Source organism: Eumetopias jubatus, unplaced genomic scaffold, assembly GCF_037043125.1.
Source record: "Eumetopias jubatus isolate StellerSeaLion01/CBP00866 unplaced genomic scaffold, mEumJub1_p1.0 scaffold_10, whole genome shotgun sequence".
Classification (NCBI taxonomy): domain Eukaryota; kingdom Metazoa; phylum Chordata; class Mammalia; order Carnivora; family Otariidae; genus Eumetopias; species Eumetopias jubatus.
The window spans coordinates 5,525,788-5,550,232 of NW_028274816.1; the positions used below are offsets into that span (position 1 = coordinate 5,525,788).

Here is a 24,445-nt window from a genome sequence, read left to right on the forward strand (position 1 = left end):
AAAGTACACGCTTATTTTTGCCTCACGTAAACAAGGTCCAGAGGTAAGGAGAACAATTCCTCATCCTGTGACTATGGAACGGGGAACCCCATGATGATCAGGAACCCATGTGTCTTTTACTTTGTTCTTCTGCACGATCTACCCTTGGCTTCAATGCCATGGTCCATGATGGCTCTTCTAGCCGTCCCTGCCAAATTCCAGCCATCGAGGGGAGGGATGCTGACCCTCCTTCCTCATTGTAAAGATGCTTCCCAGGAGTAACATTTACCACTTTCACTTATATTCCCAAGTCCCATTACCATATATGCAAAGGAAATGGGAGGGATGTACTCTGTTCTAGGTGTTCCCAGCTAAAAGTTGGGGTTCTCTTTCCAGCAGGTGGAGGATAACCAGCAGTCTGCCATGGCCCTCAATAAATATTTATTGAATGGAGGGATGATCTCTATTTAATCCTCATGACACCCCTCTGAGGTAGGTGTTATTATCCCCAATTTATAGATGAGTACACTGAGGCTCAGAGAGGTTAAAGCCACCTCTGAAAGATAGTAAATGGGTGACCCCGGAGGCCTGGGAAATCTGGCCCCAGGTTCAGGTAGCTGCTGGTCTCCTGTGGCACCCTGGACATCGTCTTACCCACTCTGGCCCTATCTTCCCATCTGTACAGTGAGCCTATGGGTCCTTTCAGCTCTAACCTTCTGGGGTTCCCATGACAAATCTGAGGTCCCACAACTGGGAAGAGCCAGAGCCTTCCAGTTCCCAGCATGGGGCTCCATCCAGGGGATGGCAGAAGTCTAAGGCTAGCTCTGTAAGGGGCTTGTCCTCCATCCCTTCCACTGAGGCCTCCCAACACCTGGGGAGGACCTGTTGCTGACACCAGCCTCCCCTGCCAGGACCCTCATCCTCCCCTCACTTAGAGCCCCATGAGCCTCCATCATCCTGCTTAGCTTCCTACAGCCTGCTGTCCAGGATCCCCACCTTCCCTGCCAACATGGATCCCCAGACCCTGGGCTGGAGGGGCTGTTTCTGCCCCCCTGCCCAGAAGCTGTGTGTGAGCCAGGAGCTGCTGGGAATGCTGACTGGTTTCTGGGCATCTGATCCCGACAAGCTGGTCAGGACAAGCTGGGTGTCTGGTCCTCCCACTGGGCCAGCCTGCTGTCTTCCTGCCTACCTTTGACATGAGTTACAGACTGCAATGCAATGTCTCCTTTCCCTGCTGCCCCAGGGCACCCACTAAAAAACATGCCTTTGCATAATCCACAAGGAATTTTGCCTCCGGGTGCAGGATTGTCTTTCTGACGGTCTCCCCAGAAACCCAATGCTTCATCCTCCTAGGTCAGTGCTTTCTCCCTGCTGCCGCATGCATGACGTGGCCTCCTGCACACATCTAAATCCTCTGCTGGCCGAGGGACTCACTCACCCTTCGTCATCCCTTCGGCCATTCAAACACGTATTGAGCACCTACTGCATGCCACACTGTGCTAAGTGTAGGGAATACAGTATGAAAAGATAACTCCTCATGGCCCAGAGGGCGAGTGATAAGATGGACACCATACACTGCATCCCAAGGCGTACTTGATTACGGTGGGAACCACACACCCTGAAGGAAGAGAACATGGTGCCATGAACTCATTTCTGCCGCAAACATTTATTGAAGACTTTCTGTGTGCCAGGCTCTGTTCCGTGACAGTGTGTCAGAAAGCCCCAAACTAGATTGGGGGCCAGGTTGCCAGAGTTATTCTGGAGGATGGGTCAGAGTTAACTAGGACAGTTAGGAGGGCACCTGGGTGAGCTGGTGGGCTGGGAGAGTGCATTAGACTGAGCATGTGCCTGTCCTAGAACTCAGTGGTGCCTCTAGCTGGAAGGCAGTGAGGCCAAAGGACAGAGAGTAGAGAGAGGTGGGGGTGGTTCTGGTTCCCTATGCCACCTACTAGTCCACTTCCCCAGTCAGATGTAATCTCCCTAGTGTTTGTGCTTCACTTCCTGCCTTTGGGGCCCCAGAGAGTCACCTGCATGGGCCTGTCTGCAAGTGGGGGACATTGCTGGCAGGCGGGCATTGAGAGGAAGGGGAAGGGGCTTCCTGGTCTCCAGTCCAGCATGTAAGGAGCTTACAAGTCACCACTCCATCAACAATAAGCAAACCATTGAACAAACTAAAAATCAACAACTCTTCTTACACCTGTCAGAGAAGTAAGGTCACAAGGCAAATTGCCACCCCCAAAATTGGGGACACAGGCAGGCTGGATACAGGGAGTCACTCAGCAGAGCAGAAACCCAGGGCAGGAACCAATGACAGAGCAGGAAACCCGGACTGGACTTGAGGAGCTGCTGGAGGCTCCATGAGGACAAGTCTGAGAATTAAAAACCCTAGGGGGGACCCATCATGGGGGTTCCCAAGGCTTTTGTGAATTTTACCTCCAGAAACTCTACCGGGTTCTCACAATGACTGTCAGAGAAGAGAATCCCCTCGTGCATCTGGCAGAGGGATGGGAAAAGGAACGATGTTGAAATCCGCCAGAGCGCTCTGTTCTCAGCAGGCCAGGAGAAGCTGCTTTACCAGAGCTTGAACTTTTCGGGATTTTCTCAGAACCTAACCAACCTGGGGGAAGAGACACACAGACTCCAGCTCCTTCCACCCATCCTGTCCCATCTAAGGAGGGGACAAATGAGAAGCCCTGCAAGGTTCACAGTTCAGTGGTGGGGATGGAAGGGAAGGAAGGGTGTGCCGTGGAGAGAGTGCGTGGCCTTTGGGTTCAGACAGGCCTGAGTTGAATCCTGACTGTGTGGCCTTGGGTAAAACACTCCCCCCCGCCCCACTGAGCCTGGGTGTCCTCCTTGGTGAAATGGGGATTCCGTGAGACCTATGTGGCCCTCCTCTTATTGATCATCAGACACATGTAGGTGCTCAATAAGTAAAGAGTTGTCATTTGGTCCCAAGACAGTCTGAGCCTGCTGGCGTTGCCCCAGCCCCGGGCCCTGCCCCAGACCCCAGCCCCACGCGGCGGCAGGAAGGGGAGAGCATGACTTTTGGTTGAGGATGGCGTGGGAGCACATACAGGAGAAAGCAGTCCCCTAGAGGGGGATGACAGTGACAGACGGGAGGTCAAGAGAAGAGAGACACCTTGGGCTGTAAATGTAGAGGCCGCTCGGAACCTCAGAGCCCACGCAGGGCCCCACGAGTCAGTTCTAGCAACGAGGCTGGGCTGGAAGGCCAGAGCAGAACTCTAACTAGGAAACTTCCCCCAGCTTTGGTGAAGCCACTTGTTGTCCTGGCTCCCACCAGGTCAGAGCCTGGTGACCTAGAGCACCTAGGGTCTTAAAACCCACCCCCTTCATCCACATTCCAGATCAGCCCTTGGCTTCCAGCCAGATTCAGGTCCTGAAGGTCCGGGATCCTTAAGGTTTCATTGGCATCCATCAGGCGACCTGGAGGGGCAACCAGGTGGCTGTGAAGAGCATGCTGGGTTTTGTTTTAGAAGCACATGTAGGGAGGCAAGAAAAGGCAGCCTTTGTTGTCTCCCTGGGCTGTGGCTGTCGGCAGTTTTGGGAGGAGTCGGCGGGACTGTCTGTCAGGCCCTGCCCGGCAGGCCTGGGGCCGGGGACTCCCTCGATGCTGAGGGGTGGCTGCCGCATGTGGCTCTGTTCACCTGGAATGTCAGAGTAGCAGGGCTGGAGGGGCCCTCAGAGGCAAGTCAGGCCATCCCTTCCCACCACTGGGGGGGAGACTGAATGATTTACTTAAATATGTCCCTGGGGTCTGCCCTCCACTGCTGTCAACAAAGCAGAATGTCAGAGTGTTCCCCCCGTCCCCACTCTGGAATGCGGAGGTCAGGCCTGTGACTCACCTTAAGCCCAGAGGAAGAAATGAGTGGCTTGGCTCGTTTCCAGGCAGATCTCAGCGAGGCTTTGCTTATGAACACAGGGGCCCGTTGGCAGGACTGCACTGGCTAGCTCAGGTGGGGAGAGGATGGGCTGTGGGCCTTGAAGGAGGAACACGGAAGGGCCCAACATGAGCTGGAGTTTGGGGAAAACGACAGTTTTCTATATGGTAGAGACTCAGCACCAAGAAGTGGCCGGTCCTTGGGTGGCAGGGATGTTGGGATATCCTGTCTTTGGCAGCACCAACCACACTCCTGTGGCGGATCTGGGCCTAGAGACATCTATCTTCCAATGGGTCTCTCCGTTCTGACCCCGGATTTCCAGCATGGGACACCCCAGCTGAGAAGCGGGGCCTTGCCTGCTAGGGCCTATGTAGCTGAGTCCTGAAGTCCTCTGATGACCCCAGGCGGGGGAAGAAGCCACGAAACCATGGTTGGTATTGGATCTTCGCAACCTTGGCCAACAGGGTTTCCAAATGGATTGTATTTTATTCAGAAGGACCAAGACATGTCATTTAGAAGTGCCAAGAAACATGGCGTTTACCTTGAGGGCCTCAGGAGGATTTGTACCTGTTCTTGGTAATTTATAAGGTTCCATCAGCACGTCAGCACGTTCATCTCACGGCCGGCTCTTTGCTCACATTGGCTCGTGTTCCCCTTCGGAGGCAGCTCTGTGCCTGCACCACCTTCCAGTCTACCCCGCCTTCTCCCACCTTGCCTTCTTCACGGCCCCGCCAGGGGATCATCCTCTCTCCTCTGTTCCCAGGCACCTGGGTTCTCAGAACCATCTCTTCATTCATCCACTCTTACCCCTTCCAACCCATTTTCCAGACGGCAGCGCTTTAAGCGTTTTAGAATATCCACTTGATCAAGTCACTTGGTGCCTTCACAGTGCCCTTAGGCTCACTTAAACCCGCTCTTGCTTCCGGAGCCCTGTACACTCTGGCCCGGCCTACCTTTCCAGCCTCACTTTCGGTATCTGCACACCCTTGTTGTAAGAACACGGGTCTTCTCTTCAGTGCTCAGATATGCAGAACACCTCAGAGTTGTTCCCTATGCTGTTCTCTCTGCCTGGAATGCTCCTTCCCATAACCTGGCTAACTCCAGCTCATCCTTCAAGGCTGGAATAAATTTTGCTTGCTTCTGGGAGGTAGTCACTATTTTCCAAAGATAGCTGCACCAATATTGATATGCCATTCCCCCATGCTCTTACAAGGTGGCACTGATGTTCTTCTTCAGGAGGTAGAGTCTAGGTTTCCTATACGTGGCCGCACTGGATTTTTATAACCGCCCTGACCAGGAGGAAATGGCCAAAGTGGCTCTGTGTGACTTCTGAAGCCTAAACAATGCAATATAACTTCCTCCTTGCTCCTTCTCTTTTGGGATGCTTGTCCTTAGAACTCAGCTACCACGTTGCGAGGAAGCCCAGGCCACATAGTGAGGCCACATGAGACTGTCCTGGATGACAGTCCCAGCTAGACCCCGTGGATGTCAATGAGCTTCTGGATGGCAGGGGACGCCATGGGTGGCAGCCGAGGGCAGGTACCAATAGCCACTGGAGCAGGATCAACTTCAGACTCTGGTTCTCTGTCTGATGCTGGTCCACTTGGCAGCCCTTCCTGCTGGCTGGGGGACCCTTCGGTTTCTTCCCATTCCGTTGGACACAGCTTGTTAATTCCTGCAGAGGCTTTGGTCCCACCGCCACTGGGAGTGCCCTGTCCTGCTGCATACCCCACCTCCCAGAGTCACTGCAACCTTTCAGAACCACTCCCATATGTTTCTTCCCTAGGAAGCCTCCCAGGATGGAGCCCCCTATATCTTGGGTCACCTTTGTCACCTGTCACATTAAGACTTAGGCACTTGGTGGCCCCTGGTCGGCCCTAGGGTGAGGCAGTGTGACATCCTCAAACCACCTCAAATGAATATTAAGTTGAAAAGACTTGTTGGGTGCACAACAGAACAAGCAAATAGACCCTCCCCAACTTCTTCCTCTGGAGACATTTTCATTGTCCGCCCAGTTGGACCTTCCCTCCCCAACACCATAGCAATCCACATCTGGTGACAAGCCACAGAGGTGCTGTGGGGGGGGGCACGGGACCTCCATCTTTCCTCAGAGGTTTTCACCTCCTCCCCTTCTGGGCATAAATTGGTCGGCTGCCTGGCGAAGCCCTTTTCCTGCGCATTCCCAGTTTTCTTTATTCTACTTTTCTAACTTGCTGAAGACATTGGCACATTTATGGCACTGCAGAACAAAAAGAAACTGAGAGTTACATTTTGCAATTCTTGAAACAGCTTTGGTGTCCTTTGGACATTCCAGAAGTCACAGTCCCCACCCCACCCTGTCCCCACCCACAGTCCCTGGTGGCTCTGTCCACAGATGAAAGAACACAGGAGGGGCTTGCTGGGGTCTGTGCCAGGGACTGATCTGGGGGTCAGCCAAGGCAGCGTAGAACTCAGCCCTCTTTTAATCTTCGTGCCCAGCACCCTCCACTGAGCTCTGGTTTCGAAGAGCACCCCTTTGCACCTCCCTGCACAGATGTTGCTGGGGGCCTTGCTGACACTCGCTTGGTTCACGAGCCATCCTGTTCGCTTACTTGAAAGTATTCCCAGCTCCTGGTCCCTGCACGGCTCTGGCACACATAGATACTTGTGAACTTAAAGCCACCCAGAGGTCCCTTGGCGCCGGTCGTCCGTGGTGACTCAGGGCTGTGCTGCCTATTTCCCTGCAGGTTTTTCTTAGAAGATGAGCCCTGCACTTCCCAGGGAGCCTTCTGCACCCACCCCACACCTGTCCTTGCAGAGCTGCTTTCCAGCCTCCTCAGCTGGGGCTTGAGGGCAGTTGCGGCTAGACTGGGCTTGCAGTCCCAGCAGCCCGGCAGGAGCTGGTGGTTGAAGCTGTGATGACATAGGAGGCACTGGAGGGCCACGGGGAACCGTGGAGTGTGGGCACGGAAGGCACTGGGCCCTTGTGGGCGGCAGAGGAGGTCGAGGCCGAGAGAGCAGGCCAACTTTCAGATGTGTCCATCACTGCACCTGCATAGTGTCCCTCATGTGGCCCCACCAGGAGGTGGCGATGGCTGAGTGTGCACAGGGGTGGAAAAGAATTAGACCTGGGGTGAGCACTGACCCAGGCCTGGGCACCCTAAGCTGCTCAGAAGGGCTTGGGGCAAAGGACTCTGACCCATGGTGGTGGCATTAGCTAAGCCAGTCAGGTTTGGACCAGACTAGAGAATACAGAGCCACAGGGCTGTTGGGAGCAAGAGACCAGAGGGAACAGAGATGCTACCAGAGATCCTGGAGCCGAGGCTGTGGCTGCCTCCATGCTACTTTAGGCTGCTTTGACCTCAGGTCCTAGTGGACCACCACTGGGCTCTCTCTCCATCACTGCTCCCACTCACCCTATGGCTCCCATCTTGGCCACTGCCTGTCCAAATGTACCCGTGTTCAGTTTTTTTCCCCCCTATTAGGTTTATGGTTTTGCATTTAGACCTATGATCTATTTTGAGTTAAATTTTATGTATGGTATAACATTTGGTGGTGATTCGTTTTTGGCTTATGGATTTTATTACTTTTCTATGTTGCATCATAAATTGCCACAAACTTAGTGGCTTAAAACAACACACACGTTTTATTATCTCATATTTTCTTTCAGGAGTCTGGGCACAGCTTAGCTGGGGTATCTTTTTAGGGTTTTACTGGGCTGCCATCTGGGTGTTGGTTGGGCTGCATTCTCATCTGGAGGCTTGACTGGAAAAACTCTGCTTCCAAGTTCATTCCAAGTTGTTGGCAGGATTCAATTCCTTCCTGGCTTCTTGCTGGCCAAACTAGAAGCAGATCCTAGTCACATCGACTTTCCAAACATAACTGCTCATTCCATTAAGCCAGCAAGGACAGTCTCCAGGGCAAGTGCTCGCAGGATGGACTTTTATAAAATATAACAATCATGGGAGCAACATTCCATCACTTTGCCATACTCCGTTGGTTAGAAGCAAGTCATATGTCCCACCCACACTCAAGGAGAGAGACTTACATGGTCATGGGGGTCTGTCACATGGACATACCATTTCTGAAAAGAATATCCTTTCTTCATTGAATTGTCTTTGCACTTTTGCAAAAAAAAAAATAATGGATTATATATATGTGAGCCTATTTCTGCGCGCTCTCTTCCATTTCATTGATCTGTGAATTTGTCCTTTTGCCAAAATATAATGTCCTAATTCTGATCTTTATACTAAATCTGGAAATCAGGTACTGTGAGTCTTCTTTGTTATTCTTTTTCAAAATTGCTTTTGGATATTCTAGGTCCTTTGCTTTTCTGTATAAATATTATAAACAGCTTGCAAAATTTACAAAAAATCCTGCTGGAATTTTGATTGGGATTGCTTTGAATTTATAGAAATGATTTAAAAAACTGGAGTCAAGATTTAAAAATTGATTTGCGTTTATATGTTAAAAACTCCAGATTTCTAGGTTTTCTTGAAAAGCAGGATGATGGGGTGCTGTGCCTGGGTGGCTCAGGCAGTTAAGCATCCGACTCTTGATTTTGGTTCAGGTCATGGTCTCAGGGTTATGAGATTGAGCCCCACGTTGTGCTCCCATGCACAGCATGAAGTCGGCTTGAGATTCTCTTCCTCTCCCTCTTCCCCTCCCCCCCACTTCCTCTCTCTCTCAAATAAATAAATAAATAAATCTTTAAAAAAAATGCAGGATGATAGGGCAACTCTAGGCCTGCAGTCCTGCAGGGCAACAATCCCCTCTATGCAGATGGGCTCTCTATGCTCAGTGCCCCTGAGGCCCCACACCTACAGTGACTTTGGTGCCTGATGCTGTACCTTTCCACCATTGCTGTTGATCACCTGCCCTCTCCTGGACACCTAATTTTGTAATTCCTGTGTCAGGTTCTCTCTGCTCTGCCTTTTGGGGCAGGATGCTTTCACTTGTACTTTTCACCTGGTTAACATCTTCTGATCATTCAGAACCCAGTGCTGTACTCACAGCCCCTGAGAGGCCTTCCTGGACACAGGCGAGGGGGGAAACCCGAGACCAGCTTCCCTGTGTGGCTACTTTCCCTTCTCTTCCTTTTTTAGTTTTAATTAACTTCTTAAAATTAAGGCATTATGTACATGCATTAAAATGCACAGATCCTAATTTTTCACTCTATGTTCTGACAGTTTGTATACACCTATATCACCTATATAAGCAGAACTCAAAGAAGATACAGAACAGGGGCGCCTGGGTGGCTCAGTTGGTTAAGCGACTGCCTTCGGCTCAGGTCATGACCCTGGAGTCCCGGGATTGAGTCCCGCGTCGGGCTCCCCGCTCAGTGGGGAGTCTGCTTCTCCCTCTGACCCTTCCCCCTCTCATGCTCTCTCTTTCTCTCTCATTCTCTCTCTCAAATAAATAAATAAATAAAATCTTTAAAAAAAAAAGATACAGGACATTTCCATCAGCCCACAAAGTTTCCTCTGTCTTCTCCCCTTACCCACTGCTTTCTGATTGCCATTCCCATAGAGCAGTTTTGCCTGTTCTAGAATTTCATATAAATGGAATCATACAGTGTGTACTCATGTCTGGCTTTTTTCACCCATCTGTCCATGGTGTTGTGTCTGTCTGTAGAGTCAGAATAGTGTGGTCTGAGTACCCGCTGAGTAATTCCATCATATGAACGTTCCACAATTAGTTTATCCATTTACCTCTTGGGTACTTGGGTTACTTCCAGGTTGCTATTAGAAATAAGGCTGCTGTAAATGTTCTTGTACAAGTCTTTTTGTGGATATATGTGTTCATCCACTTTGGTAATTACCTAGGAGTGGAATTCCTGAGTCATAGGGTAGGTATGCATCTCACTTTGTAAGAAACTTCTGGTTTGTTTTCTAAGGAAGCCTCACCTTATTCTTCCTGCCCTTGGCCTCCTCCGCTCTGGATAAGAAAAAAAGTTTCCAAGAAACAGGAAAGGTTGGAGATGGAAGAGATTTCAGAGGTCAGCCCTCCACCCCTCATCCTGCGATGGGGACGCAGGCCCAGGGAGGGGCAGGGTTCCTCCAAGGAAACTCTGTGAAACCTGGTCAGAGCCAGAACCAGGACTGGTGCCTAGACTCTGGCCCAGTGCTTGGAAGACAGAGGCACCATGTCTTTCCAAGAGGAAAGTTGCCCCATTTACTGGGGATACACCCTGGCCCTGGCCTGGTTGGTTTAAATCGTGTTCCCAAATTATCATGCGTAGCAGAGTGCCTTGTCAGAGATTAAACCTGGTTTTGTTCCTTCTTTCCCCCATTTAAGACATCAAAGAGACCCTTTTCAGGTCTAAGAGAGATTAGACTCGGGGAGAATTAGATTGTCTCGGGTGTCTGCTCCCACGCAGACTGCGCTGGGGGAGGTGAGGGTCTGTCTTCCCTGCCCGTGGGGTCTCAGCCAGCACCACTGTCCCAGGGTCAGAGATCCCTCAGCAAAGACCTCCTGCAGGCCAAGGAACTCATTTGGCAGCAAAGAAGGAGCAGCAGGGAGCACATGCCCATGGCAGCCACTGTCCTGCCCTTCTGCCTGACCAGAAGCTTCATCCTGACAGTGCAGTGGAATGGTCTCTTAAGAGCGCAGGGGAGGTGCTAGCTTGGTGATGTCACCCGCCAGGACGGGGAGCTGTCCTGTATAGGATGCAGTATACTCCTCGAAGCAACAGCTACTCCACAGGTAGAGGAGACGGGTCTGGGAGCCAAGGGATGGAAGTTGTTATGGCCCCGTTCCTTCCAGGGAGCACTTGAGGACTCAGGGCTTCCTGTCCTCGCAACTTTCCACTCTTGAATCTGGAGGTCCTGGCTCCCACGGGGGGGTGGTGCTTCCATCTGGGACACAGTATGAGCCTTATTGACTTCAGGCTATGGCCGCCATATGGTCACTTTGGGCCCTGTGTATCCAGAGGCTTGCAGGCACAGTGGCAGGGACGCCCTGCCCATCAAGAGCAGAGGGGACTTCTGCCACATCCCAGGGGGAAGGAGCCACACGTTTAGCGCCCAGATCCACTTTGACCTGCCATGTGGGGATGAGGGTCTGGGTCCCCCTGCAGACAAGCCACCTAGGTGAGCAGGGGTATGAGAATTCAGCATGGATCATGCGAAAGGGAGATGATGAGAGCCAGGTACGGCCTCGGGACCAGCTGCAGGAGCTTGTGCCACTGACATCCCTTGGAACGCCCTCCCAGACATCATGACCACATGGGCGCCGAGAGCTGCTGGGGCTACTTTCAAAGGGATGCGGTGGTGCCACAGCCATGCCCCGTGGCGGGCTGGCGTGTCCACCTGTGGCTGCAAGTGCTGGCTGATGCCTGCAGCGGAGCTGCCTGTGTGGACGGCTGCACTCCGTGACTGACCATCACGCTGCACAGCTGTGGCAAGGGGTGGGCTAACTCCAGTGCCTCTAATGCCCCACGGCCTCCTGGGGGGTCAGGGAAAGCCACCTCTGCTGAGACTGTGTCCTTGCTTAGCTTTGTCCCTGGCCCCTCCTGCTTCCCTCCTTCTCCCTCCTGAGAACCTTCTTTGGTAAACCACTTCCCCAAATACCCCTGCGAAACTCTGCTTTTAGGCACCTCCTTGGTGCCTCACCTGGCTCTTGGGCCATCAGCTCCTTGCTCCTGGAGAACCCAGCTGTCACCTCTCATCATCTCAGTGTCTCACCTCCCTGGGGCCTCGTCACAGCTTGTGGTGCACCTGTCTTGCTTAAAGCTGGAGCAGCCCCAGTCTTGGGCGGCCCTGCCGAGGTGTGGGACTTGGCAGTTCTGGACTCGGAGCAGGGGTGACCCTTGTAACATCAAACGGTTGTTACGTCGGTTCAGCGAGAGTCCGCTAGTGTGTACCTCGTTTCCCACAGTACTACTGGGCACGTACTAGGAGATCATACATGCAAGCTGTGATTGTTGTCATTTTGTGGCCTGCTCCTGCGCTCCTGGGCCATTGCTGGTTGGCTAGGAGTGGACATCTTGATACGAGCTGACTCCTCAGAGTCTACCTCCTGTAACGTGGAAGTGGTACATGGTGATCATAGTTGGTCCTGGTGCAGAGTCTGGAACAGTGAGGCCAAGGAGGTTGGGCATGGCCACTTTTGCTGCAAGCACAGAGAAGTAGGGAAGGCAGGTCCGCTGCACAGAAGCAGACCCACTGGGGGAAAGGGATGGGGGGGAGCATTTTCTTGATACCAGGGAAGGGCATGGAATTTTGGTCTCAAGTGACAGGACTGACCGGCCCCTTGGTGCTGGCCCCTCAAGGAGGCTAGAAATGGAGGGCCAGACCGTCCTCCCTGACCTTCTCCTGAGTCCCTCCGCCTGGCCTCCCTTTCCATGTGCTGTTTCCTCCGACAGGGACACTCCTCCCCATTCATAGCTCCCCTGTCCCCAGTGGCCGCCTTCCAGTCACCCCACTCACACTTCTGCTCTCTGGCCCTCCAGCCCTCAGCCCTCCTCCCACCAGAAATTCAGAATCTGGCAGGTCTGACTAGAGCCTGACATCGGTGGATGAGCTGGTGGACACGACCCATCGCGGGAGGGACCGAGTGTAGAGGCTTGGCTTCGAGTCTTGGCTCTGCAGGTCACAGAATGGCTCGGCCTCAGTTTCTACACATGCAAGATGGGTTAACCACTCTACCCACCGGCTGCGGTGGAGCTTGGTCCTAGTAAGGGGCTAGTGAGCAGCCCTGGCTGGGACTTGGGGTAACTGTGAGGGACACCTGAAAAGACCAAACAGAAGGGGCCTGATTTCCAGTCTGGAAAGGGGCTTGTGTCATAGAGTCACTTGCTGCTGGGGCTGGTTCTCAGGCACAGGCCCTGGCCCCATCATGCAGAGTTTCCTGGTGATTATGGTAACAGTGACGTGGCGATGCAAAGCCCTAGCTTTGCTTGTTTCAGTTGAAACAAGCCTCAGGGCAGCAGACGGACCCAGGCCTGGGTGCTGGAACATCGGAGGGAGACCGTCACCTCTGCCGAGGCCATCTCTGTGGTGGAGGAAGGCCTCTCTTCCCAGCAGCTCTCCCGGGTGCCCTCCCAGGGACGGGGATCTGGGACCGAGGAACCAGGGGAGTCGGGCAGTCATTATCCAGCACCCCCACCTCAGGGGAACCTCCCTGTGCACTCGGTGCTCAGGCTGGTCCTCCATGCCAATGCTCCTGGGCTGGGGGTGCACCTACAGGTGTCACTGGAAAACACTGTTCCAGGGAGGCAGTGGAGAACCGGCGTTGGATTAAGATCCAGAGTTGAGTCTTGCCTCACCTAATGGCTGATGGTCATGGGAACCCAAGCCAGCTGGCCTCTTTCAGCCGGCCTGAAATAGGCGTTCTCCCAGGCTGGATGATTCCTGTCCTTCCCCACAGTGTGTGCAGAACCCTCTGGACTCCCAGGCCCCCTCTGCGCTCTGCTGGACGGTGACTGGGGTCCCTGGGGCTGTGCGTGATGGACAGCGGGATGGCGTGGATTTGGCGGAGTGTAGCTCGCGTGCTTCATGGGTGCCAGGCGCCCCTCCCTTCGTTCTCCTTCAGAAACTGTCCTGGGATGTGATCGGAACCAGCTTCTGCCAAGAAGTGAATGATACACAGCTCAGTGTATCATTCAGCACTCAGTGGCTCAGTGCTCCCCGGGGTGTCCTGCCTCAGCAGCGTCTTGGGTTTGAAAAACACCAAACGTAAGATGAGGCCTTGAGGAGGAAGCCTTACCGGAGCCACATGCATCGTGAGGGGCACTGCCAGGCCTTGGAGGTGCATTCCTAGCAGTGGGGGTCAGGAAAGAGAAGCACTCGCCTAGGGGCCAGGCCTGCTTCTTAGGGTTTCATTCTGACTGCAGCAACTCTCCGGGAGGGTGTTGGTTCGCAATTTGAGGGCACCCTGGGGCCACCTGGGGAGTTAGAGAGATTCAGATCTCCGTAGTCTGGGGTGTGGCCTGGCCGCAAGCATTTTAGAAGCTCTCCCTACAGGTGATTCAAATGTGCAGCCAGGGCTGCAAACCACCAGCTCCAAGGGTAGCAACGTCACCTCCACTCCGATGAGGAAACAGACCTTGAGGCTGAGTTACCTTCTCAAGGTCACATGGCAAGAAGGGCCAGCTCCGGGCCCAAGCCCACGCGGCCAGGCCGGGATTAGAAAAGGAGCCATCTGGCTGTCCCCCCTACCCCAGCACTGTCCCCTGCACACAGCAGCTGCTCAGGGACTGCTGGTGAACAGAGAAGATGGAATCACAGAAGGGGTGGGAAGCAGAAGCAGGCAGAGAAGGATGTGGGTGTCGGAGACTCCCGCCCCATCTCGGCCCCTTACTAGCGGGGCCTCGGGCTCCTGAGCCCCACACTGGGAGGAAGCACGGCGCCCCGCCCATCCTGGAGGGGACCAGTGGACTGTGCTGGGCCGGCAAGGGGAGAAGCCCACTCTGGTCTGGGGAAGGCATGGGAGCCCAGCAGCGGCTGCAGCTCCTTGGCCGGCGGCGGGAGGCCCTCTCCTTCCTGCAGCCTGTTTTGGTGGGTGAAACTCTAGACGGAAGCTGGAGCCAGAGACGGGTGCGCAGACAAGCGCATTCTCTTCAGGGCGGCCTCCTCCTCTCTGGGAACAGGACGGGGAAGGGCAGGGCCAGCCCAGGCTGACCCCAGACTGGGTTTCAGGCTGTGGGGCCCGACTGAGCTCCCTGGGGCCGTGGCGGGGGTGGGAAGGAAAGCCCCAAAGCTGGAGTCCGAGGTCTGTGCTGGAGTCCAGTGGGAGGGGCTGAGTCAAGAAGTCCCAGGGCCCCTGGGCTTCCAGCTCCAGCACTGGCTATGGGCACTTCTGCCCTGTTTCTGGCAAATCCCTGCTTGCCAGTCACTGCCGCCCACCCTGGAACCACAATGTCAGAGGACTGGAGCTGTGAAAAAGGCTTCTTTCAGGTTTCAAAACCCATCCAGGGTCCTTTTACTGATCTGCGTCGCCCTAAGTGAAATGGAAGGAGGGTGGGTATGATGCACACATGGGCTCACTCCGGACAATGCTGGTCAACTTTTCCTTTTGGAAACTGTGCTCCTGGTGCCGCCCCCACAGGAACAGTGCTGGGCATGGGACCCCCCGCTGTGCGGGAAGGTGGCGGGAGGCAGCTTCCTTCCACAGCTTCTCTGCTCTGCAGCCTGACAGCCTAGACCCAGGTCATGGGCCCTCAATTCTGTTCCCTGGGTGGGGGCAGGGGGTCCATCTCAGGCACCATTCTGGCTGCCACATCACCTCTGGGGAAGGTGACAAATCCTGGCCACGCAGATCTCTCAGTAGCCCTGTGCTCCGGCTCTTCCCAGAGACCTCAGAGGAGTGTGGTGAGGGTAACAAGACAGAACCAGGCGTGGTGAGTGCTCGGCACCAGCTGTCGGGGTCTGCCTACTCACGCATCCCGTGGCCACGCTTCCCTCTCTCCCCTCCCTGGTGGTGAGATTGGGGGGCCCTCCTGGGTGCCTAACTTTTAGGAGCAGTGCCCTCTCTAGCTGGACTTCCATGGTCCTGTTGAGGCTCTAAGGGAGGTGTGGTCCGCACTCCCAGAGAGTCAGCAGGGACAGAAGAGCATCCGGAATCTGGAAGACAAGCTCTTGGACCTTTGGTTAGGAGATGTGGGGCGAACTCCAAGGGTGTGAACAGTAATGGGTATCCTAGAGGGGTTGCTGATCAGGGCCACAGTGATGGCTGTGAATGTCACTGAATGGGGCCCAGTGTCAGGCACCCTCACGGACGCGTCACGGATATGACACACCTATTCTGCACAATGCCCCTAGAGTAGGATGTGTGGTTCCATTATGCCTGACGGTTGGGGACATGGAAAGGTACGGGGAAGGTCTGACTCCGGACAGACAGGCCTGGTGTCTGCCCAGCCGGGGAACTGAACAAAGAAATTCACATTAGGGAATTTTCCAGACAGCCTCAAGAGGAAGTGGGGATGTTGAGAAGGAAAAGCGGCTGCAGGAAACAGCCTGCTTGAAGGTGGGGGCGGAGCTCTCCTGGAGGTGGAGGGGAAAGTTTCAAACACATCAGAAACTGTCAGCCTCTTACCACCATTTTCTGACTGGGGTGAACACTCCTAAGTTCTGTTTGCACCACTCTTTGGGATCTTTCTAAAGATATGAGTCTCTCCCATTTAATCTGCTGAGTCTAGGGGCTGTGATATCCATTTGACTCAAGACGCTTGATTTCAAGGGTTGTAAACCCAACTCGAACTAGCTTAAGCAAAGGGAAATGCGTTTCTCGATAGCTGCGGAAGGGCATGGGTGCCATCAGGCTCCCACGACAACAGCAGCCTGGCACCCCTGCCCAGGAATCTCGCTGTCATGCTCCTACCTCTCTACCATAGTCAGCTTCCCCCTATGGCAGGAAATGGCCTCCAACAGATCTGGGCATGACACTCCTCAGACCCACCGGCAGGGGGGTTAGGGCCCAAGGAGTGGCTCTGACTGGCCTAGCTTGGGCTGGGTATCTGCCCCTGGCCCACTCGTGGGCAGAAGTGAGAGCACATGGCTTGGCTCAGCCTGTCCGGGGCCCACCCTGGACCACATGGTGTGTTGGGAGCCTCGGAGGGAAGGGGAAAGCCGGGCAGACACCCCACCCGCAGTCTACAGCAGCGGAGCAGTGGATTCCCTGGTGCAAATGCCGACAGTGTAACTTCTGTAGGTCTTATCGGCTGCCAGATACCGTAGTCAAGAAGGCACTGTCGTCCAGTTCAATTGAGCAGACTTTTATTGAGCACCTATTAAGTGCAAGGCACTGTGCTAGGTGCCATGGGAAATACAAAGAGTGAACACAGATGGTCCCTGCCCGCGAGGAGCTCACAGTCTAGAAAGGGAGGTGAGACACAGTACACAATCAGCTGGGGTGACACCAGCCGGCGCAGCCAGTGCCAAAAGCCAGACACAAGTGCTGTGGGTCACAGAGCGCCATGGGGTTGCTTCTGGGCAGAGAAGCATGGGCAAGAGTACAAACAGGACGCAGGCTGGGCCTTTGAGGGGGAAGCCACTTGGGAGAAAGGGCATCTCTAGCCGAGGAAATAGGTGCACGCAGAGGCGGGAGCCCACAGGTAACTGAGGAAATGTGTGTGGGCTGCAGTGAGCATCCGGGGAAGGGCTGTTCCAAGTGGGCAGTCACACGTGGCCACGAGGCGGACGGTACAGATACTGCTCAGGGAGGGCTGAGCTCGGTGCTCTGGTCGCGAGGCACTGAAGATCACTGAACAGAGACGAGGGTGTGACCAGCAATGTGGTTTTGGAAGATAAATCTGGGAGGGAGAGGAGGGCTGACTGGTCAGGGACCGCAGCCCACGGAAAGGGGTGGATGGAGGGGACTTTGTGGCAGGGTGGGGTGGGGATGGAGAGTGAGGGACAGATGCAGGCGGAGGGCCTGGGGACCGAGTCTGAGGACGGCACAGGGCTCCCAGCTGAGCTAGAAATGCGCTCCTGCAGGGCAGGCCTAGCGGTGGGACTACAAGTCGCTGCCCAGGGGGGACACGTGGAGCTAGGAAAGTTAGGGAGGACGAAAGCTGGAGTTAGAGCCCTAAGGGTGAGTGCACTTTCTCACCATGTGGTCCCCAGACAGCCTGCATGGGAAACAGGGAGCTTGCTGCAGTCTCGGATTTCCACGCTTTATTCCAGGGCCACCAAATAAACAGCTCTGCGGGCTGTGCCCAGTAATCGCAATTTTTAGTAAGAGCTGCCCTCCCCACCATGAGTTCCATGGCTGGTCCAAAGTTTGAGAACCACCTGTCAAGAAAGAAAATCAGACTGGCCTTCCAGTAAAAGAAGAGAAAGGAATGAAGAACATTTGGGAGGGAAATCTCAGAAAATGGGCAAAATAAGGGCAACAATATCAAAATAGTCTGGTCACTGAGTGTGGACACGACCTCTGAATTTAGCAATTCCGTGGTCCCCGGTGACTTCTAGACTATTTCCAAGTGGTGGGATGAAGGCCAAGTTTGCAAAACAAGAGTGGGAAGGTGAGGGAGAGCAGCAACGCATGGATACGGTTCTTAGGAGAAATCAGCTGATGTTCTGTTAGGGTCTAAACTGTAATAACGGGGAGTAACAGAGAGGTCGATCATTAAGAAACAAATGGCATGAGGCCGCGGGGCCAACGGAACAGACCATGGTTAGGAGAGGACAGGGACATAGGAAGGGGGGCAGGAGAGGACATGGCAGTGCTGGTGGAGAGCTGCAAGTAGGAAGGCCACATCTCGGAGGTGCCAGGCTGGGAGCTGAGGGAGAACGGTGCCTGCCCAGGCCCAGACTCAGGGGGGGCCAGGGCCTGGGGCATTTCCTGTGATGGAGGAGGGTGCTTGGGAGCATGGGTTTCTCCGTGAATCGGATTCCACAAGGGCCACAACAAGCCTAAGGAAGCAAGACCCCAGGCCTCCTCTCAGAAACGAAAAGCTGCAACAGGCCTGAGTCCCTGACGACTCTGCCAAGCCACAGCTGAGCCTGCCAGACAAGCCGAGCTGTCATCCAGGATGGCTAAGAGGCCTTCCCCCTGTCTTCTTGCCCGCAGCCTACAGGGTCTCAAACACAGGCTACTGGACAGAAAGGTTAAACAAGGTTCTTTTCCTCCCAGAGAAGGCAGCCAGGGCCTGGGGCAGAAGGCAGGCCCGGGAACCATCCTGTATCACCATCTACTTAATTCTCTAACCCCGGACAACCTCTCTCTGAGGAGCAGACACCCGCTTGCCTACTGAACGAGGTGGCACTCCCTGGCCTGGCCCCCTCCTTCTAGGAATGCCAGGGAGTGCAGGAAGCAGAGCCACGACACACGAACGCCCGAGGAGTTGCAGGAGGAGGCGCATTGCTGCCAACATCACCAAGGTGGTTCAGAAATCGACTGCTGGGGGCAGACCATGAAGAAACATTTGAGTAGCGTCAACACTGAGCCTAGTATTAAGAGAAGGCTGAGAACAAGTAATGACTCTTTTTAATGGTTTGAAAATGGAATTTTTAATTTTCAAGTTTCAGAAAGAGCTGTGACTTTTGTTATGTTGTAATTTATCAAGGGAAGGAATTAACCCACTTAATTTCCTGCATCCTTCCTTAATTTCCTGCATCCTTCCTTCCCATACCCTAGAAAGAGGAAAGGGCAGGTAGAGCCCTCAGAAACAATACTAAGAATACAGAGGCTTAGATAACCCAAAGGTCAAGGGTCAAGTCACTTTTAGAGCCCAGGAAAACTCTGGAACCCCGGCCTAGCCAGTCCCACCTGGCATCACTGGAGGCCCAGTCCCCTTCCAGGAAGACCTGTGTGGCTAAGCCTGGGCCAGCAAGGTTTACTGCTGGGTCCTTCTCTGCAAATAGGAGAAATACTGGATTGGCAAGGCTGTCAGACCAAACCTCAACCCAGAAGATCAGAGTCACTGCGAGACAGCCCTAGCCCTCACACGTCTGCCACACTTTTACAAACCACCAGTTCTGAAGCCGAGGCACAGGGGCTGCGATTGAGTCACTTCCTACCCTCCTCAAGTCTCCTACCTCCACATCCACAGCTGGGTGGGTGACTCTGGCCACCTGCCCCAAAGCGGCAGCTGACAACCGGTTCCTCGTTAGGAGGCATCTTAAAGGCATCGGGAGAGAAAACATGATTGAAATGCAAGTCCAACCACCTGGAGGACTCTGGATTCATCCCGAGGGAAGCAGGGGTCGTACACACCGGGAGGGAGCCTCCTGGGGAGCCACCAGCTCTGCTCGCGGCCAACAAAGTCCCTTCACCGTGAAGAACAGACCGGCCCCGAGTCCTCAGCAGCTGTTCTGGGGGCTGGGAGGGGCACGACCCCCAGGGCAGACACGAAACTGCCACTGAGCAGCCTGGGAAGAGAACAGGTACAAAATACAAAGCCCTTTGAAAGTCCAGAGAACAGTAAAGATGTTAAGTATAATTACCCAGGAAAAGAACTTCACTGACACAGAATTTGAGCAACACTGAAAACACAATACCAAGATACCAATGCTGAGATAGACTCACTGGAAGGACGGCTGAGGAGAACACTAAAAAGACAAACACAGGAAAAATAAATAAGGGGCTGAGCCCCCACGGCAGCTACTAATGCTATTTATTGGCTTGAGTCATTCTTGAGAATAGAAAACCACTTTTTGGCAAAGCTGCACAAACTTCGCATGGAGGTTGTGGACATAAAATTATGGTAACAACGGGGCTCTTCACGGATCTTCCTCACATCCCGCTATTATTTTCAGAGGCTAAGACATGACTTCTAGAGTCAGGCCAGGTATAGCAAGGCCTTAGCCTGGTGAACGTGTCAGAGCACTGGACGAGGAGTCTGGTTCCTGCCCAGCTGCTCCACAGCTGTGGACCTGGGCGTGTGTGGACGCGAGCATGCTGAGCCTCAGTTCCCTCTTCTGCAGGGTGGGAGGGGAAGTAGGGTGGGACTACAGGAGTTCTAGAATTTCTTCTTGCCCTGACATTCTGGGAGTCTGAGCCCTGGTCATTCACAATGGCTAGGCCCAGGTGCCATCTAGTGGCACCACCTGCCCCCTCTCACAAATGTCTCCAGTAAAAGACCCACAGGAGCAAAGCCTATTCCTCTGACTCTGATTCCAGGCATGAGGGCAGAGGAGGCTGGGGAGTGGTGAGCACACTTCATGTTAGTGGACGTTACACAGTCATCTCAAGAAAATATACTTTAAGAGATCTTGCTTTCCCTAAAAAAGCAACTTTTTTTTTTATTTAGAAAGGCTAATCATATCCGTTTGTCAATATTTTCAGCTTTAAGGAAAATAGTTTAAAAAACATAAAAATGTAAATACACTCAAGAGTAACTGCTATTAAACAGTTCTGAACAGGCAGAAAATGTACTTTCCTTTTACAGAAAATGTTAAATCTGTAATAGCAGCATAATTTATATATAGAAAAAGCTGGTTTTGAAAACCCAGATTTTTTTATACACAAAACATCTGTTTTCTTTTCTATACACTACAACAGAATTTCCACTGGGAAATTGGTTTCTTCACATTATGTCGCTTCCTGCTGCCACGTGCAGACACAAGCTAAAGTGTGACCTTCAGTCCAACACCATGGCAGACAGTGCGTTCAGGTCTTTCATGTATGGATGGGCCACAAGAATCTGGTCGATTTTCAGTCTTTGCTCAGAGTCAGGGAAGATCTTCAGAAGGGCTTCCCTCAGCTCGCTTGTTTCCGCAGGGGACCTCTGTGCCGGCATGGGCACGCTCTGCTGCATACTGGGAAGGTTCGGCAGAACTGGAAAGCGGGGCTGCTGAGGAAGCCAGTGGCTGGGTGGAGTGCCCTGAATCCGGGCTGGAGGCTGGTGACTGGTGCTGGCTGCCTGGGTGCCAGGGACTCTGAAGCTGGGGTCAAACATGCCCACATTTGGCAAGGCATTGAGTAGGGGCTGCATATCTCTGTGAATAGAGTGAGTCTGGTGAGTTGGGTTATAAGACAAATGAGAAACCTGTCAAAAATGATCTGCTGGTGACCTTGAGGCTGTGCTGCTCCACGGCTTCTGAAGGCAAGCTGCCCACAGAGGGGTCCACGGGGCTGGTGCCTACACCACCTCCCAACTGGTCATGATGGGGAGTGATAGCTCTCCACCAGCTACCCCACCCTCCCAGGTCCGTAGCTCCGAGAACTGACCCCAGCCAACTGTTGGCCCTAAGCCTGGGTTTGCCAGAATCACCTGGGAGCTTTCAAGAGACACAGATAACAGGGTCTCACTCTTCTGGAGACTCGAATTCTGTGTGGGGCCCCGGCTGGGAGGGCTTAGAAGAAGGGACTCCTTTGGGGAGAGGAGCCATTTCTGGTTCCGCAGGCCCCCCGGTCTGGGCAAGGTGCTGGTGCCCACAACCTATATGTTCATGGGTGTGTGTGTGTGTGTGTGTGTGTGTGTGTGTAAAGGGCATGTGTCTGGGTGAGGTGCCCACAACCTATATGTTCATGGGGGGGTGTGTGTGTGTGTGTGTATGTTTAAAGGGCATGTGTCTGGGAGAGGTGCTGGCGCCCACAACCTATAACGCTCATGGGTGTGGGGGTGTGTGTAAAGGGCATGTGTCTCGGTAAGAAGCTTCCCAGGTGACTTGGACTTGCAGGCGAGAAATGGGCTGGCTGAACACTTTTCCCAACTTCAAAAGCTTAACTAACTGGAATTCCGAAGTTAGACCCTCTGTGAGGGGTTATTATTAACTTCTTACTCAATTAGTTAACACATTGTAAAGAGAGATTAGGTGTGCAGGCAGGATGGACCCTGCTGCCAGGCTGCTGAGGTGTGGAAGGAGCCAGAAAACTCTCTTTCCATTAAGTCTGACCCATGGGCCCTGATGCTTGCACACAGGCACCAGGTCTTTAAGAAATGATTTCTAAGACCAGGGAGCTGAAATCTCGCTGGTCTCCTCTGTAGAAGTACCTCTGTGTGAACTACCCCCAAATCCAAACCTAGAACCCCGAAGGGATCCGGTTATAAATAAAACAGGTCAGCTGTCACTGGGTCATACTGTCTGCCAGCTGGGCACACAGATACTCTAGTTAACAATGTCCATTACCCGAGAATTCTGAAAACAGAAACAACCACTAGCAACATATCTTTAAAAAAACAAAACAAAAACCCAAACTACAACAAAGAAAACCTAAACTATCAAATCAATTTCAGATGAATATGAAATACTGGCTTCTCCATTCAGTGGAGATAAAGAGTCAGTTCCCCAGGTAGTGATTCCTGAATAGGAAGTAAATTAATAGGAGCATAACAAATTAAAAAAGCAAATGATTTTGGAAAATGAATATAGAAGGATATTCACATGTACAAAACGAACCTAAGTGGCATATGCTAATAAGTGAGAGCCAGCAAAATCTGCTTATTTTTTAGACCTACAGAAAGTTTGGCTCCCATCCTCTCCTAGGATTAAAACCAAAAGGACCACAAATGAAGATCTGGTCTTTAAGGTGCGTGCTTGATTAGTTTTCAAATATATTACACCAGCACTAAGTCTAAGGCTAATAAAAATTTTAAAAAAGTGCCATCTTTAGTCCTTCAGAGACATCACTTACACTAAAGCACAAAGAAGTGAAACAAGTCTGTAAATACAAAACAATGTGAAAAAGCAAATACCTAAGGAAGACTTCCTTCCGAAGAAAGTCTTCTAATCGAGGTCCGCTTCTTCCCAGAGGGTCATCAGGAACCATAAATATGTCCCCAACGAAGGTATACTGAAGCAATCTACAACACAGAGTATGATTACAATGCTGGAGAAATGATGAAGCTTTTATTGTTGCAGGAACTGAGAACAAAGTAGCAGTGGCCACCTAATTCCAAGGCAACAGTCACCTATAAAATTATAAGGCTGCTTAATTGCCTAATGGAAAAAAACAACATCCAAGTTAAACCATCTGAATTTCTCTCTTGGATACAAATTCAATAAAGTAGGAAACTTTTATCAGTTGGCCCTCACATTTCTTATTGAGACTTACAGATTTTTTTATCTGGGCTTAGGAAGCAGCTTCTCCTAATACAACTTTGAAAACAAGATTTAAAGACTGTCAGCTTAGGACACAACAGGGGCTCAACAAAGGTTTTATTTTTGTTTTGAATAGTTGTGTCTACAGGCAAACCCACTGAAGAAAACCTCTTAAAACAACAATATGATCTATGAGGACAGAAAATCTGAGATCAGTTCAGCATGATTTAGTAAATATGGGCAAGATGTAAAAAAAAAAAAAGGTCAAGTGCTTCAGGACAACCCACCCTTTGTTGTCTAGACCTTGGTTTCTGCCTTGTTTTGTGAGTTCTGAAAGCAATGGGTTGGTATAGAAACATGAGTCCTGACTGCATTTAGACCTTTCATACACAGATGAGTGTCCAATAAATACTGACAATGAGTCCAGGGCAAAGATCCAACAGAAACGTGTCCTAGAAGATTAATGGCTTGTTAACTGTGCCCAGAAGGTCAAAGACCAATTCTCAGTTCAGCTCTCACCAACAGCTTATTAACAGCATGTGAGTCAAAATGCACAGAGTCATTAACTCACACCTGGGCACTTACAGCAAAGAATTATTTTCTAAAATCCTCTAATGATTTAGCAAAGTACAAGTATCAGACAAGGGGCAACTCTGAACCCCAAGAGAGGTAAATATCCAGTTATACCTGTTACATACTACTTATACACAGCTCGAGGTATGCTGAGTTGTTTTTAGATTTGTGGCATACCGTCCTCCCTGGCGCCATCACAGACTGTTGCTGTTAGGTAACTTGATCAGATGATGCTTGTTAACAAGAAGTCCTGGAAGCCAGTGTTCACTGATCTTCAGGCAGGTGGACACATTCAGAGTATCATCACAAATAAAACACATCTGTGAATGCTCAACTCTTGACTATTCTGGATGATATTCAAACACGTTTTCAATATATATGATTAAACTATGATGGTAAACGGTCAAGAAAAGCATCACAGATTGAAAAGCACAAATACTCTTCCCACTCCCAAGAAGTGAAAACTCAATCAGCAGGTTGATTTTGGTTCCATCCGCTTACTGGAATCACAGTGCTGTCATTAAACCCACCCTTCGTATTTCATGGCTGAATCAAGCACGGATGCCTAGTGAGTTGCCAAAGTCT

At 52.2% G+C, this 24,445-nt stretch overlaps 1 protein-coding gene across 2 annotated transcripts in view; it reads right to left on the minus strand.

The window, feature by feature from the left end:
* Window positions 1-16,556: 16,556 nt before the first annotated feature.
* The window catches only part of N4BP1 (NEDD4 binding protein 1), a 47,660-nt gene continuing 39,771 nt past the window's right edge, over window positions 16,557-24,445 (minus strand). For both annotated transcript variants that reach the window (XM_028091237.2, XM_028091236.2), the window contains 2 exons: window positions 22,942-23,049; window positions 16,557-21,241 (listed from right to left, as the gene is read on the minus strand). In XM_028091237.2, the coding sequence (XP_027947038.1) occupies window positions 20,884-21,241; window positions 22,942-23,049 (466 nt within the window). In that variant the 3' untranslated portion in view covers window positions 16,557-20,883. The remainder of the gene's footprint in view (window positions 21,242-22,941; window positions 23,050-24,445) is intronic.